Raw genomic sequence first — 16,761 nt, 5'->3', positions numbered from 1 at the left:
ACAAAAGCGTAAGGGGTTGGACCTCGGGGTGGAGCCTCCCCGCACAAAACTTTGCTGAGCACCATTCCCCCTGCCCCCCCGCGGATGAAACCGTCACTGTGGACCTTTTTTTTTGTCCCCGCATGCAATGCAAGAGACAGTGGGATTCGAATCGCCTCAGTTTCCCTCTCGTTTCCAGTGGGAAATGCTGGAGTGAAATAAAAGCATGAAACAATAAAAGGAAGTTAAACGACTGAAAATATGAAAGTTACCGCAAGAGTGGTTTAAACTGGAATTTTAACTTCAACAAAGTGCTTGTCATTCAATGGGATTTCTGCAAGCGAAGCTCGATGTGAAGATCCCAGGACTTGTCAAAATAAAACAGCATGCCCTACAGCTGTTTCAATCTTGTGAAACTACCAAATCCATAAATATCGGTTCTAAGAGAATACGCTTTTACTACACGCATGGGTGTTAAGCTTTGTTATGGTAGTGTGAGGAAAAGCAAAAACAACAACACAAATTAAAATCTCAGCTTGACATTGTGTGCTAACAATACCGTCAGATAACAAATTACCCGGCAGAGTTTCGTCGACCCCGGGAGTAATAGATTGCTTCGAACATTATTAATATGCTTTCATAAAGTTGGAGAAGCTAACTAACTCATGGGCTTCAGGGCATGATGGATTGCTCGAAAAACGCTTATTTTAAGAATCGCTTTCATAAATTTGGGAGCTTCAGAGCCAATTAACTAACAGGCCTACTCTGTTTTCTTTTGATAATTTGAAGTTAACTAAAGATGACCCATGCTTCTAGGAAAATATTGGGATAATCCATCTGTACTGGAAAGTATATAATTATGAAGTAGTCTCTGTCAATAGGCGGTTTTAATATTTAATCGACCTTCTCAGTATTTTTTTCTCCTTTCGGTTCAACTTAATATTTTATAGAGGTACACTGATATCACTGGATTGATTTTTATCAGTTAAAGTTTTAATCAGGTAGGGACACTAGAGTTTTACTTAGGTTCACTGCCAGTAGCTTGGCTTTGAATTTAAATTTATCAATGTAGAAATTAATTATAGGGATCAAAAGGTTGTACTTTGAACGAAGATTAGTTCTTATGTCTTATTTCCTTAGTTGCGCAAATGTAGCACTAAAGTGTATTATTCCTCACATGTAAAATGAAATTATTTTGACTTATCGACTTGGAAAGTAATTGGAAAATGTAGCAATTAGGAATAAATTAGAGGTTGGCCTAGGAGTGAACTTTTAAGAAGGCAACAGTGAAATCAGATGCAAACGATATAGATTTGTTGAAATTTTAACTTTATATTTAAAATTAGAAAGTTAAATTTCATCGCCTGTGCTACCTCTGAGATAATTTAAAATGAATTCTTCCCTCACAAAACTTGCATGAGGATGTTTAACAAACCGGTTTCAAACCAGTAAACCCTACAATTGCTTGTCGTCAAACGATTGCAATGGCAATTGTCCACCACAGATTAAGTCTCGCCGCGAGCTCGTTTGAGCCAGGGCGCCGGGTGTATCGTGCTCTTTCGTGGGCTCCCGTCCAATTGCACTCACTCCGGACCTGCTTGAGTCTTCATGAAGGTCAACTTCACTGAGAATTTTCCCTCGCTGCATACCAAATTTTTGCGGATTGCCAAAATTTCCCCAATCTTCAAAGAAGCCGAAGTGCTGCCTCGGAGGCTTCCAAATTTTGGCAAAGCAAACAATTTTGTTATTTTAACCATTTAACTGTCATATGTTTTAAAATATGCCTGGATAAAATTACGGCGAGAAAATAACTTTGACTGCTAGTCCAGTTAAGCGCGTGCGATGGCGGGACAAAATCATTTTTTACCCGGTCCATCTGACGATTTTTTCACTTATTTCAAAGGCAAACGAGGAATATGAGCGGCGTTTTTATTCAAATTCTTATGATTCGTACTCTGGTGCTGGTAACTGGCAGCAATTTGAAGAGATAGCTTCAGCGAGACAATCTGCAAGTGGCGCAAGCAACAACACAAACGCAAGCCGAGCAAAACTACTCGTCCAATTATGGGCCGGAATTCCCGAGTTGCGGTATAGCGAAGAGGCAACAACATATAGCGTGGATAAAAATCTGCGAAGAGTTAAACTCTCGCGTGATTACTTGTTACGTATATTTCAGTCAATAACGTTTTGGTTCCAGCATGTTGGCCTAATCCGACCACTGCCAAAATCTGGAACTTGCGAAATTTTTGCCATTTTTTTTCCTCGCCAACAATTGGAATATTTGAAACAGACAAAATTGGCTCTAGTGCGACCTGGGCCAGTTGATAAAAATTAAGTTTTATAACAACAATTCAAAAGGTAAAACAAATACAGTAGAACCCCGTTAACTCGAACTCTGAAGGGAAACCAAAAACAGTTCGAGTTAGCGGGGTTCGAGTTATCGGGGTCGATTGAATATCCAGCTTGAGATGTTAATAATTGATAGTTTACTGATTTTTCAGCACTTCAGTATAGATTGACTCATAACATCGGGAAATGACTGCCGGTCAAATATGTGAACGGTCGGTTGCACTTGCTGTAGTGTTAGTTTTGAGTGTTTTTACCGATTACACGACGAGAAAAGCTAATGGGATGACATCCCTGGTGAGTTACATGAACCAGAATTCGAGTTATCGGGGTAAATGTTTATCAAGGGAAACGAAATTTTGTTCGAGTTAGCGGGGAATTCAATCGAGTTATCCAAGCTCGAGTTAAGCGAGTTAAAATGACTGAAAAGTGGGGTCAAATCCGGGGAAATGGGACTTGGTTCGAGTTAGCGGGGGAGTTCGAGTTATCCCAGTTCGAGTTACCGGGGTTCTACTGTAAATGATTTAAAGCTACCATTTTGGTGTTCCGTACTTTATTATGGTCAGTGAATTTCAGTTTCTTGTCTTTCTTGAGAGAAGCCAATCATGGAATATTTTATTTTCTTCAGTTATATTAGACTTCATTAAGTAGCTCACACGTACACCAGCCTCAGTACTTTTCAGTAGGACTTGTAACACTAGGCCTCAGTTCACATTATTAACTTTCTTTCACTTATTCCAGAAATGCTTTGGCTGTCACTGTTTACTTCGACATTCGTCGTCGTCCAATCAACCCAGCAATGCAGATCCACATACTCGGTATGGGGGCGTTATCTCAAAGATCATGTGATGTCCTCAGAAAATGTGAAAAATATTGGCATGTGCTACATCCAGTGCTCAATGAATCACCGCTGCAGGAGCATCAATTTCCACTTTGGTAACCTGCTTTGTGAGCTGAACGATGCTGATCGGTACACGCACCCATGGGATTATGTGCTGATAAATGACCACGCCTACAGTGATTACCCTGTCAAGGTTTGTTTGCCTTTTTTGTACACTTCAGCAGCAAAGTTGTTTTAGTAGTTAGTTTATTCTACTCATGTTTTGTATATTTCTACGTTTTTTTAATAATTTTTATCAGTAAGATATTTTTAAACTCATTGTAAAGCGCTATTGGATAGTGATAGAAATAGCGCTATATAAATAAAGTATTAAAGTATTATTATATCAAGCGAGTTTGGTCAAGCAGTGGTTTTTATTTTGGCGAGATGTAGTCGGACCTGAATTCCCATGGCGAGAACAAATAAGCCTGATATGCCACCGAAGTGTACCAAAATAGGGTATGGCTAGGTATTTATCATACTCAAAAGAGGCTAAGTGGCCATGATATCCTAGCAATATCAGGTCAATGAATTGATTTTGCAGGACAGGACAACGCTTGTGATAAGCTAATCGCGAAGACTTGGGTACGGTAGTTTGTTATATCAGTTTTACATTGACTAATTGCAATGACATGGAGAAAACTTATGACATGGAGAAGACTACAACACTGGGTACAAAACACTGGGTGGGGATCAAAAACCCGGCTTCGTGTCTCGGTAGTTTGTATCTACTGCATTGATTGCAGTTTTATTTCACGGTACCTCCATGAACTAGACAGCTGTCTTCGAAGGACTAACATTTTATCCAGATAAAGAGCGATTCTAGTAATGTATCCTCTTTATTTTTGATTGACAGGTGCCATTTAAAGGCATCATGATGACACCGTTGTGGCTAGAAGCGAATGCAGCCAACATTAGTGGATATCGGTCCACAACCGCTGACCAAATAACATTTAATGCAGGCTCAAAAGACTTTGAGCTGCTTTTAAGAGTTCCCTTGGTGGCTCCTGGTGTCTTGGTAGATGGAACTCCGCTGACCGTTGAGATAACAGTAGCTAATGATGTCAGTATCGAAGAAACCATTGACAGCGATCCCAATTATGGACTGTCGGACGGAACAAACTTCATCGGATTCGAAACGGTAGACCAAGGGAATTATTTCCGTTTTGCACCTTGTTTTGGGACGCAGGCGAGCTCTGGGGAAACGAAAACTTCCAATGAGGATCTTGAATGGATGACTCCCCTTGTTCCAACAGCCAGTTGTTTCCCTGATCAGTTTGTTTTCACTCTAGCTCTGAAACTGGATAAACCATGGGGCTCCTGTTTCACTGCGCATGGCGGTGACTACACCAAGACGGCAAATTACACAAGACAACTGGCGCCCAGCCATGGTCTGGCCCTGGAGGTTTACAAAGGTCACAAAGAAGAGCGAGTTGGAATAAAGTTCATCAAAGTTATCGTTATGAAAACTGATGGATAGACAAATTTGTGACGTGATTGATGATGGTGACTGTTAAGCGTAATAAGAATTCAGCAGCTATTTAGTAACTCACAGCATTAGAGAAGTACTGTCAGTAAACTGGCTGCTGTTGTAATCTCTCCATTTCTTGTACAGTGATCATATACTCCGATCCGCTAGCACCAAAGTTTGTTAAAATAATGTTAAATATTGAATGTTTATAATGGTCGATCCGCTTAGCCACAACTAGCTAGTTCTCAGGTGTGCCACTCAAACTGAAAGAAAGAAATGTTTTAAATAAACACTAGTAGGCTTAAAAATCCCAACTGGCAGGAGGCAGACCAGTTGGCTATTAACCAGCAAAAGTTTTTATCACCAGAGTGCCAAAGCTGAGAATACATGAACTGTACAGAGTTTAAGCTTGTTTTATCCACACATCATCAGCTCTTGCCGAGGTTTTCAAATGACTTGAAAAGTTCTCTTAAATGAAGACAGCCAACAGCTTTAGCCCTTTGTAAGTTCAAACTGGTATTTTCTGTTGGGTGGAAGTTTCTGTGTTAAATTTGGTTCCACGGAACATAAACTGAGCACAATTTATTTATACAAATTGGAAGAGAGCCTTTGTTAGCATTCAGCTTAGTTACATTAGTCAGATTCTTGTCACAGATACTTACCGTATTGTCTGGGAAGGCATGCTAATAAGGTTGTCTTTACTTACATCCTCTAAATTTAGTTCTAAAGCAAAATATAATATATATAAAATAAAGCTCCTTAATCCTTGTTTTTGCTAAGCGGGTTTGTCCCCTTATCTGTTTTGAAAATTACATTTGGGCAACAGCTTACCTTCTCGTGGGGCGACTCTCATATAATAAAGACGGGAGTTCTTGTCGAAAATTTTGAAAAGAACTCCTAATAGGTACCAAGATCCTGATCTGTGGGCTTGGCTTGACCTCTAAATATCTCTCAATTTTGTTTGTTTTAAAACTAAACCGATTTTAAATCACTCATTCCAAAATGACTTAGGTCAAAATCACTCAGCCGCTTCTGTGTTACCAGCATCCGCCATTTTAGAAAATTGCTGCCTTAGCGCTGTTAGTGATATGGAATACATTTTTCGCATGGGAAACCACTGAACTGGGCTGTTTCTGGCTTAGAAATGAGTATTGTTTAAATAAAAAAGCGAGGAATACACAGGGCTTAGCCAAAAAAAGCTATAAATATTTTTAAATAGCTCTAAATTTTGTAAATATCTCTGAAACTTCTAACTAACCCCAAAAATGTTCCGATATTTGTGGAAAGGCCTATGCGAGACTTGAAGCCTATGACGCAACTCCGTGATAAAGAAATTCGAGTATTGATTCAGCCCGTGAAGAATCGTATTCATGTTAATCAATTTATGAGACAAGTAACACAAGCCTGCTATGTGTTCACTCATAAGGTACTTTTGCAGGATATGACTCGGCTTCATTGTGCATAGGCCGTCTGAGGCGAAAAATTATGGAAAAAGCTGGAAGATTGGTTATTTTTCAATGAAACGAAGGGAACAAAAAACAACAAAAATCAATGAACAATCGATCTTCACATCGCAGGGGATGGAAGTTGAAAATCGAAAAGGGAAAAAGTTGGGGCGGTTTTCAATTGAGAGTCGAAAGCAATCAGGCTCAATTACTTTGGTTTTGGTTTTGGTTTTGGTTTAACTACGGTTTGAGATAGGCTGAGTTTAACAAATTGACGTTACTTTTTCATGCGTTTGTCTTGTTATTGACAATGAATTTCGTCATAACATTGTCAAAGTAGTCTGCGGATCCACTCGGCTTTTACAAATTGTCAAATTGTCTGCTCTCGCTCGCTGACGTATCGCATAAATGTCCGTGTGAGAGAGCATGCGCGGGCTGAACGACGACGGCGACGTTTTCTTGTGAAGGAAGGCGTCTTCCCTCAAAACTCTTCAGAATCAGTGGAAAAAGCCCTGCAACAGCATGGAAGTAGTGTAAAAGATATGCCCCCTAAAAGGACAGGTGGTAAAAACAAGTGAGGGGAAAGAGGGCCCACCGACGACGAAATTGCATATCCTAAACGTGTCAACATGGTGTCCGCAGACTTTCAGCCTGCAGATGCAGTGGAGCGGGAAAACGACCAACCCGACCTCTCGGATATCCATGCAATACTGAAAGATCTTCTAAAATCAATGGACAAACTTTCTAATGAAGTTGCGGAGCTAAAAGCCTTGTTCAAGCAACAGGCATCTGAGCTTAGAACTGCAAAGAATCACTAAACGCAGCGCTCAAGTACAACGACGAACTCAAATTGGAATTGAAAACGACTAAACAACGGGTGAAAGAGCAGGAAGAAGAAATCGACGAGCTTTACGAAAATATGGACACGCTCGAACAGTATACAAGAAAAAATTCCCTCGAGATTGAGGGCATTCCTGAAAATGTTTGCAACGACAAAGATGCAGTTTTGAAAGTCGCAGAAGCCCTGAACGTCAACGTTAAGCGAGAAGATATCGACATCTGTCATAGGATCAAAAGAAAAAAGACGAAGCCTATCATAGCAAGATTTATTAGCCACAAAGTTAAGAGGGCACTCTACAAGCAACGAGTTCAACTAAGGAATGTCAGTTTCTCGCAACTCTTCCCGAGCGCATCTGCAGCAGCAAGGGCCTCTTCAAACCGCATATCTATTAACGAAAATTTGACATCACACAGGCGAAACCTGGTGCGGATTGCCAACGGAGGAAGGAAGACGGATTACTTAAAGGAGTGTGGACTGTAGACGGAAAAATCTTTGTCAAGACTTCACCTGAGGGTAGGCCGATCCGAATAAATACAGAGGACGATTTAAATAATCTTTAGCTTAATATAGATTGCTGGTAGGCTACCACCAGTACTGGAGCTATGTAATAAATGAGGGAAGTCTCAAGGTGGTCTAAGAAAGCGTAGCGAGAAGCCTAATCTCTCTCTTTTTTTAGTTTATTTAGTGGAACTAGCGTTTTTTGTCATTTTTATTTTTTTTGTGTGTCTGTTTTTCCAAACTACACAATTACATTCCAATGCAAAATAACTTCATGTGCAAAGTCATCTCACTCAACGTAAGGGGGATACGCGATCAAGCGAAGAGAAGGAGCATCTTTTCATATTTAAAAGATCAAAAAGCAAGCATTTACCTTCTTCAGGAAGTTTACTCTGAACTAAAAGACGAAACAATCTGGCAAAACGAATGAGAAGGCAAACTGTATTTCTCCCATGGGTCTCGACACAGCAAAGGCACTTGCATATTAATAGACCCGTCAATAAGTTATAATGTACAATACTCTTTTAGTAACAAGTCAGGAAGAATTGTTCTTATTACAGTCAATATAAATGGGTAGAAAGTTTCATTCTGCAATTTCTATGCACCAAATAATCCGTCGGAAAAATTAGAATTTATCCAAGAACTGAATAATTGCATCATTGATAAATCTGAATTGACCATCGTTGGAGGTGATTGGAACTGCACATTAACAAAAAAAAAGATAAAAAAGGTGGAACACCGTGAAAACCAACACAATTCAGGCATTTATTTGATGACAATGGAAATTTTTGATTTAATAGATATACAAAGAGCTCGCTACCCAAATTTGAACACTTATTCCTACGTGTCCAAAGCCTTAAATGTTAAGTCTAGATTGGATTTTATTTTAACCGCAAAGAATCTTTCAAAACACGTCAAAAGCACCGGAATTAAGGCCTCAATAACTCCGGATCACAAAACAGTTAATCTTTGTTTATCCTGGCCAAATAACTCGCCAAGGGGACCAGGATTTTGGAAGTTCAATAACACCCTATCGAAGGAAGAAAATCACACAGGTGAAAACTGTGAATTAATTCCTCGAATACGTGAGAAATACGAGTCTTTGAAGGACAAAAGATTGGCATGGGAATTAATTAAAATGGAAATTCGCGACCACACCGTGTCTTTCGCGAAAAGAAAAGCTAGAGATGTTTTTAAGCGGGAATCTGAAATTTCTAAACAATTAGAAGAACTTGATCATAAAATATGTAACAGTGATAATTTATCAAACATAGATGATATTTTAAATGAATACGAGAGCCTTAAAATAGAAATGCAAACAATATATGAAGAAAAAGGACGCGCGGCTATCTTTCGATCTAAATGGCGATGGGTAGAGAAAGGAGAGCGACCGACCAAATACTTCTTCAATTTAGAAAAACGAAACTGCAACAGGAAAACAATTACCGAACTCCAAACAGACGATAACGAAATAATAAGGAAATTGATAAAGGAAAATGATAAAATTTTAGAAACAATAGAGAATGTTTACGAAGATTTATACAGCTCCAAAACAACGGGGTCCCAAGTGGATTTTGATGAATTTATTGGGGATATTGAAATTCCAAAGCTTGATAACGAAGAAAAGAACGAGCTGGAAGGGCTTTTCACTTTGAAAGAATGTAAGAAGGTGTTAGAAACATTCGAAGACAATAAATCTCCAGGCGAAGATGGATTTACCGCTGAGTTCTATAAACACTTCTTCGATCTAGTAGGAACTAATCTCATAAACAGTCTAAACCAAGCCTTTGAAGTTGGAGAACTCTCCATTTCACAGCGAAGGGGCGTTATTACTCTGATAGCCGAGGAAGATTCCGATTTATTAGACCTACAGAATTGGAGACCTGTAACTTTACTCAACATAGACTATAAGATCGCATCTAAAACTTTGGCTAAAAGAATAGAGACTGTACTTCCACAATTACTGCACTCTGATCAAACTGGATTTATGAAAGGTCGTTATAATGGAGAGAACATACGATTGATAAATGATGTAATGGAGTACACCATGGCGGAGAAAAAAGGGGGGAATTTTGGTGTCATTGGATTTAAAAAAAGCTTTTGACACTTTGGAATGGCAGTTCGTAAAGAAGATATTAGAGCTTTTCAATTTTGGTGAGAATGTCAAGAAGTGGGTTAGAATCTTTTATGCTAATATTGAAAGCGCAGTAATGAATAATGGTTTCGCCGCCAACTGGTTTAAACCAACAAGGGGGGTCAGACAAGGCTGTCCGCTTTCCCCGTATCTCTTCATACTTGGGGCCGAAATATTGTCGAACAGACTTCGTCAGATAGTCGAAATCAAAGGGATTAAATTATTTGGAAACGAGGTTGAAATAAGTCAATTTGCAGATGGCACTAACCTATTCTGTGCAGACGTTACTTCTGTAGAACACGCTCTTAACACGGTCAGTAGATTTGGTGCCATCTCTGGTTTAAAATTAAACGTGAAAAAAACTAAGACGATATGGTTAGGAAAGCGGTCATCGAACAAACCCAAGCCATTGCAATTAGAATGGGTAAACCAACCTGTTAAAATCTTAGGGTTATACCTCTCCTATGATGAAAACAAGAACGAGCACTTTAATTTTGATTTAAAAATTCAGAAATTACAGACAAAACTGGATTTATGGAAAGCAAGAAATTTGACCCTGGTTGAAAAAGTTTTGATCATTAAATCGCTCGGGCTATCACAAATAGTCTATGCAGCGTCTAATGTCAATGTCCCAAATGAAATCAGATATGCCATCAAAAATAAGTTATTCGGTTTCCTTTGGAACAACAAAAAAGACAAAATTAAGGGGAAAAGTATTTATCAAGATTATGATAAAGGCGGAATTCGTATGACTGATGTCGATATAATGATAAAGGCATTAAGACTTGCCTGGATCCCAAGACTTTTAAATCCCGACAGCCATAATTGGAAAACAATACCAGACTATTTTTTAAAAAACTTGGAGGATTAAATTTTCTGCTCAGATATAACTATGACACAAAATATTTAGATCCTAAATTACCAGCTTTCTACAAGGACATTCTATCCTTTTTTTCTTAAATTAAATGTCAGTACAAGTATGAACAAGGGCAGGAAACAATCCTTTTTAACAATAAAGCTATTTTAATAGGAGGGAAACCCTTCTTTTTTTGGGAATGGTTTTTCCAAAGGAATTATTTGTATTAAAGACTTACTTAATGAAAATGGACAACTTCTTTCCTGTCAAGAGTTTCAAAGCAAATATGACTTTAGAAGCAATTTCCTAAATTTTTATCAATGAATTAATGCTATTCCGAAAGCATTAGTAACTAAGGCATGTAGTCAAGACAAACCTCTTATAGAAAATTATTTAGGAAATCATAATACTAAGATTCAATTAGCCGAAAATATTGCCATCGATTTACAGAAAACAAAGGCAAAGGATTTCTCCTGGCTACTAAATAAAAAGGTATATTATTCATTTCCCACCGGCCCGAAAAAATGGAGTAATGCTATGAATTTAAATTCCAGCGAATGGCAACATATCTTCAATTTGGCAAAACATATTTGCAGAGAGAATAAATTAAAAGAAATTCCATTACAAATTCCTACATAAAATTATAGTCCCCAAGAAAGAATTATGCCGCTTCGGTATCAAACAAGATAGTACTTGTTTATATTGTGGAAATGAAGACTCCATCGAACTTACCTTTATTAACTGCCAATTTTCAAAAGCTTTCCAGCGAAGAGTTATTCAATGGTTCAATAACGTTAATTATACTAATCAACACCCGTCTGTAAGAGAAACTTTATTTGGCCTTTTTCCCACCTGTTCAATTGAAAACAAAACTCTGTTAAGAAAACTCAATTATACCATGTTGTATATGCGCTATTACATATACACCAGCAAACTCCAGAATAGGTCAATTACTCTCTCCGATTTTGTCAATAAATTAAACTCAAAATATAACGTTAAAAATATAGATTAAAATTCATCTAATAGTTAAATATCATAAAGAAGATGCTCCTTCAAGAGCATCGTTCTAGTCTAATCGGTTAGGTTTATTTATTTAGTGTTTTAAGAGTAGATATCTCTTTTCCCTTGCGTAGATGGTGTAAATAATGATATTGGAACATTTAAATAGAACTGAATTGGAATGTTATGTTTTTTGGTCTTGTAAGTAGTTTGTATGTGTACTTGACAGACACACCATGTTGTAAATAATGCTTGTATTTTGAAATAAAGCATATGCCGTAAAAAAAAATTAAACAAAAAAATAAATAAATAAATGTCCGCCTACTGACAATGAAAATTAGCCAAGGAGCGCGCGAGAATTTCTGCAGTTATCGTAAAAAGTCGAACTGGTAAGTAATTGGTTCGATTTGGGTTTTACGACACTCAATTGAAAACCACTCTAATTTTGCATTAATGTGTTAGTTAATCACTAACAAACCTGTGAATAATAGCGAGTCTATATTTTTAGCAGCTGGAACGTAAACCAATTAACAATTATTGGACGAGATTGAGCAAAATATCGTGATTGTGTCAGTGGCGAGCAGGGACTGAAATAATTGATCCGTGAGACACTGACAAATCACGTTATTTTGCTATAACCGAGTTCAATAATTGTTTTATCATTCGATCACCAAGTTTGTTTTCATATTTAAATCACTCTCTTACAGCTCCGAGAAGCGATCTGCCATTTTTCACACAAGAGCGTGGTTACAGTTGCGCATGAGCAGAATATCATTTGCAGCAAAACACATTTAGACGGTACTACGCATGAGCAGACTATTATTTGTAGTCAGTTATTCGCAGGTTGCTTTTCTGTTTTGTTATCTTGTACTCGAAACAAAAGCCTGACATGGCTTAGTTTGATTGATTAGTTGACCTAACTTGTATTAAGTCAGTTACCTTATTTAAAAACTCTTTCAGTATAATAGTGGAGTTGAATAAGTAATGCTATGTTTTGTAAGAAACCAATAAAAAGATCATGAATAAAATATTGCATAATAAGTGGGTGATAAAAAAAACTAATCAGTAGCTGATGTATTAAATTTCTGTTAAATATTTATTAACTCTTCCAATATTTCTCAACTTTGTCTGCTAACGTTCGTTACATTTTGCAGATAATATCTGTTTGCCTTCTTGTCGATCGATGCAATTTTGCAAGCCGAAACTTCAGACTGGTAGGTTATTTTATTATGTTTGGGAAGAAATGATAAATACTGAGCCTTACAGCTTTCTGAGAAAGAACTAGTTGACCCCAAGGGAAATGTGCTGCAGAGCAGAACTTGTAATATACCGCGCGACCAAGTGACATAACATCAGCTGGTTTATCAAACTCCGCGCGGATCTGTACAAAACAGGTTCTGCACACGGACCGAAAACGTAGGCGTAGAAATAGAGAATAGTATTTCATGCCTCGTTTGATGCAATTTTAGAAGTCTAGATAATGCCAGCAAAAACCAGGCACGTCTTAAGTAAAACCGGTTTCACTGACGACTGCACAACCCTGCATTGAACTTACGAATCACAGGGGCGGATCTAGGGGGAGGGTGCATGAGGTGTGTATCCTCCACCCCCGAGATGAAGCCTTCTCCTTCGTATTCGCTTTTAATATTTGTTTACCTCACCAGTCAGTTACGCCATTCCTTAGTGGTGCACCCCGTCCTGAGCAAAATCCTGGATCCGCTCCTGAAACATATATACACATTATCGATAATCTTGCTAGTCGAAAGATCACAAGTCATTTAACATAGAGAACAACAATGTTACACGGAATGACCAACTTCAAACTTCTCACTAAATTATGTTTTATACTTTTACAGAAATGTTTTGGCTTCTGCTATCAATGTCGTTTCTGGCTGTCGTCCATTCAACAAAACAATGCAAAGCCACATACTCGGTATGGGGGCGTTACCTCAAAGGTCATGTGATTTCGTCAGAAAATGTGGAAAATATTGGCGTGTGCTACATCCGATGCTCAATGGATCAACGCTGCAAGAGCATCAATTTCCAGTTTGGTGACTTTATTTGTGAGCTGAATGATGCAGATCGATACACACACCCCTGGGATTATGTGCTGATAAAGGACCAAGCCTACAGTGATTACCCCGTCAAGGTTTGTCTCCGTTATGCTTCTATTTTCAATCTTGTCATCACAATTGAACATTGCGTTAAGCCAAGGCAAGTTGGGGGAAGGACAAGGTGGGGGAGGAGGGTTTGATTCAGTTTAACAGCTTTTAACGTAGAGTACCTTGAAGACCCATGATTATGGATAAGCCGTTAGAACAACTCTTTCATTCCCAGGCTGCTTTTAAAGAGTACTTCATGACACCATTGTGACTCGAGACACACGCGTCCTACATCAGTAGCAATCGAGACACAACCGCTGACCAGATAACGTTCAACGGAGGCTCACTCTTCGGTGCAGCGCTTTTAAAAGTTCCCTTACTAGCAGCTGATGTCTTGGGGGATGGAACTCCGCTGACTGTTGAAATAACAGTGGCTAATGATGTCAGTATCGGACAAACACCAGGCAGTGATAGTGACATCGCATATGGCGTGTCGGACGGAAACAACTTCATCGGGTTTGAAGCAGTTGACAGAGCAAATTATCCATCATGGGCTCCTTGTAGTGGGGCGGAGGCAAAATCTGGGGAAGTTCTGACTGCCGTAAATACTTTTGATAAGAAAATTCCTCTTCCAGGTGCAAGTTTCTATCCTCCGCAGTTTGTCTTCACTCTCAAGCTAGATCAGCCATGGGGCTCGTGTTTCACTCCGCATGGCGGAGGCTTCATTAAGACAGCCAAGTACACGAAACAATTGATGTTAAGCCATGGTCTTACTCTGGAGGTTTATAAAAAACATGCAAGGGAGAGTGTTGGCATCAAACACATTACGATCACTGTTATGAAAACGGATGGCCAAGAAAAAGTATAGTTTTCACTCGTTCACTGCTGTTAAGATCGACCCCGAGTAACAGTAGAAGAACCACGAATAACGGAACACATGGAATGATTTATTTTGAGTATCCTACTTCATGTAATACAACACGCGATACAGCATAGTCGTACGTCATGTAGTATAACACAGGATATAACAAATGCCAAAAACGCTATTTATTACGGTACTTGTTAGATTTTTCCATACATTTGGGTTCCCTGTACACTACAAGTATTGTTTACCAGGTGACCCGCTTTCCCCATTCGGCCTTGTACACGAGGTTCTTGTTTTTGCAATTAAAATAGTTTATACCGCCATCTTGATTTGGTTTCACTGTGTTTGTCTGGCCTTTTTATGAATATACAACAGAACTTTATTTCGTTTTCTGGATTTCGCTCAAAAGATTGGCCCTTCTATGTTTGTGTGCAATCCGGCTTTATCACAAGTAGAAGAAGAGGAAACTGTTTTTTTCTGGTGATTAAGAATATTTCAGACTAAACTTTAGTAAAGCAGCTTGCGGACGCAAATAAACAAGAATATATAAATGTCGCGTGTTCAAAACTTCCTTTTTTCGGCAAAAATTTAATTTTTTTTCCTGTTTGACTTAGAGGAAGTATTATTTCTGCCGCACAGGAAGAACAAAAACTGGAACTTGTCAAAATGTAAGTGAGGCTTGAAAGCTTTCTGAGTAAATTTGAATTGAATGTAGATTGTTCGAGCAAACTGTCAATCAATATTGGAACATGTTGCTTCAGTTTTGCAATTGCGCCGGAAAGAACAACTGCTTTGACTAAAATCGCTAACCGCATGCAGTGTTCCTTGCTTTCAGCCATACTTTGTATGTTTCCCCCAAATAATCGCATGATCGCTTGCGTCAATACTTCCGACCCAGACTTTTACACTTTTTCCTGGTGCGTTGTTATCATTTAAGTACGTCCACATTAGGGAAGCAAAGCTGCTTGTTTTTATTTGCAAGCTAATGAAGAAGGATCGTGGCCCCTTGCAAGGTAAGTTGACGAAACAGAATGATTTCAATTTATGGAAGGGTGGGGGAACATAAGTGATTTTAACTATTAGTACGGCCTGCTCTAAGCTCTTGGAACCGAAGTTCCACTGGTTATCTTAAATCTAGTATAATTATGATGGTGTCATTTCACGGTTATCAAAGAAACAAGTTAAAGTCTTCAAGAAATTCACAAATGCACTTTCTATTAGTTTTCATTATCAACGTTTTTAAAAGAAATGCGATTACCAAAAGGCACCAAATATGGACGCAGATAGATCGAAATTGCCACAACTGATCCAGTTGGGCTAGCAATACAAAAGGTTAACAGTTCCAAAAATTAAGATCAAAACTTAGTTCACCAGGAAACACAGGCTCGGCTACAAGGTTACATTTTAAAGCTAGTAAGTAAAATTTCAATCATACTATACATGCACTCTTTTTTTATATAAGAATATTGTGTTTCCGTCCAAGGCTCAATATTCTCATTTTTCTGCCGATTTTAGACTGAACATTATCTTATGAATATTCTTAGATTAAAGGAGTACAAAGTGGACTTTGCCGACACAACGTCAAATTATCTGTCCTGTCATGTTTTTGATGGCGTTGAAGTAATTTTGAGCCAGACTGCGGGCAATGAAGCCGCCTTACATGACACACAAAACTTCTTGCAGAAATCTTATCAGCATCGAACATGCAGCCACTGCTATTTCTGTTGCGTTTTGGCAGTTTGTCGATTAAAGAAAGCAATATTTTTTATACGGCTCAGTTAAAAAACATATCATTGTATTGTGCTGTATTGTATTTACAAATTTTCAACACACAAAATTATATTCTTTTCAAAATCTTAGTCTCAGGTTTATTCTTAAAATATTCTTAAAATTTTGCAAACTTCAGCCTCGATATTCTTATAATATATATTCTTATAAAAAAAAAAGAGTGTAATGCCAGACTGTAAACATTAACCGTAAATATATAATTAAAAAACTGTCATCGCCAATTAACAGATATAAATTACGGTAAATGTAATAACCTCGTTATCACCTGGTTATATCTTAGTTCGCACACAACTGTCTAACATCCTAGCTTCTTAGTTCTAGTTTTCTTCTGGTCTAGCTAAATAAAGATAATGAATCAAAATATTTTGGCGGTTTTATGCGAAAGAGAAAAAAAACATTGAAACGTGCTCAAGAAGAAAATCTGTCGGATAGATATTCGACAGCAGGTGCGGAAATTCGCAAAAATCAAGCATTTTTAGTTTAATCTATCTCTTGTAGTAATTGCCATGGGAATTGCCCTCATTCAAATGATAAAGGGAACAGCTTTGAAAACTGAA

At 38.2% G+C, this 16,761-nt stretch overlaps 1 protein-coding gene and 2 pseudogenes across 1 annotated transcript; all 3 read left to right on the top strand.

The window, feature by feature from the left end:
* The first annotated feature begins 1,341 nt into the window (after positions 1 to 1,341).
* Positions 1,342 to 5,734, top strand: LOC145492579 (uncharacterized). Its single transcript, XM_081472012.1, has 2 exons — positions 1,342 to 3,359; positions 4,062 to 5,734. Exons 1-2 carry the CDS (start codon positions 3,069 to 3,071, stop codon positions 4,683 to 4,685), a joined length of 915 nt encoding a protein of 304 aa, XP_081328138.1. The 5' UTR covers positions 1,342 to 3,068; the 3' UTR covers positions 4,686 to 5,734.
* A 125-nt stretch (positions 5,735 to 5,859) lies between these two features.
* Positions 5,860 to 7,970, top strand: LOC145492739 (uncharacterized; annotated as a pseudogene).
* A 5,316-nt stretch (positions 7,971 to 13,286) lies between these two features.
* On the top strand, positions 13,287 to 14,420 carry LOC145493766 (uncharacterized; annotated as a pseudogene).
* The last annotated feature ends 2,341 nt before the right edge of the window (positions 14,421 to 16,761 follow it).

This window comes from Orbicella franksi, chromosome 7 (genome assembly GCF_964199315.1).
Source record: "Orbicella franksi chromosome 7, jaOrbFran1.1, whole genome shotgun sequence".
Lineage (NCBI taxonomy): Eukaryota > Metazoa > Cnidaria > Anthozoa > Scleractinia > Merulinidae > Orbicella > Orbicella franksi.
This window is presented reverse-complemented; position numbering and strand designations above follow the sequence as displayed.

Coding starts and splice junctions, on each gene's coding strand:
- LOC145492579 (XM_081472012.1), top strand. CDS start 3,069: ATGCTTTGGCTGTCACTGTTTACTTCGACATTCGTCGTCGTCCAATCA. Junction 3,360..4,061: donor ACAGTGATTACCCTGTCAAG/GTTTGTTTGCCT, acceptor TTTGATTGACAG/GTGCCATTTAAAGGCATCAT.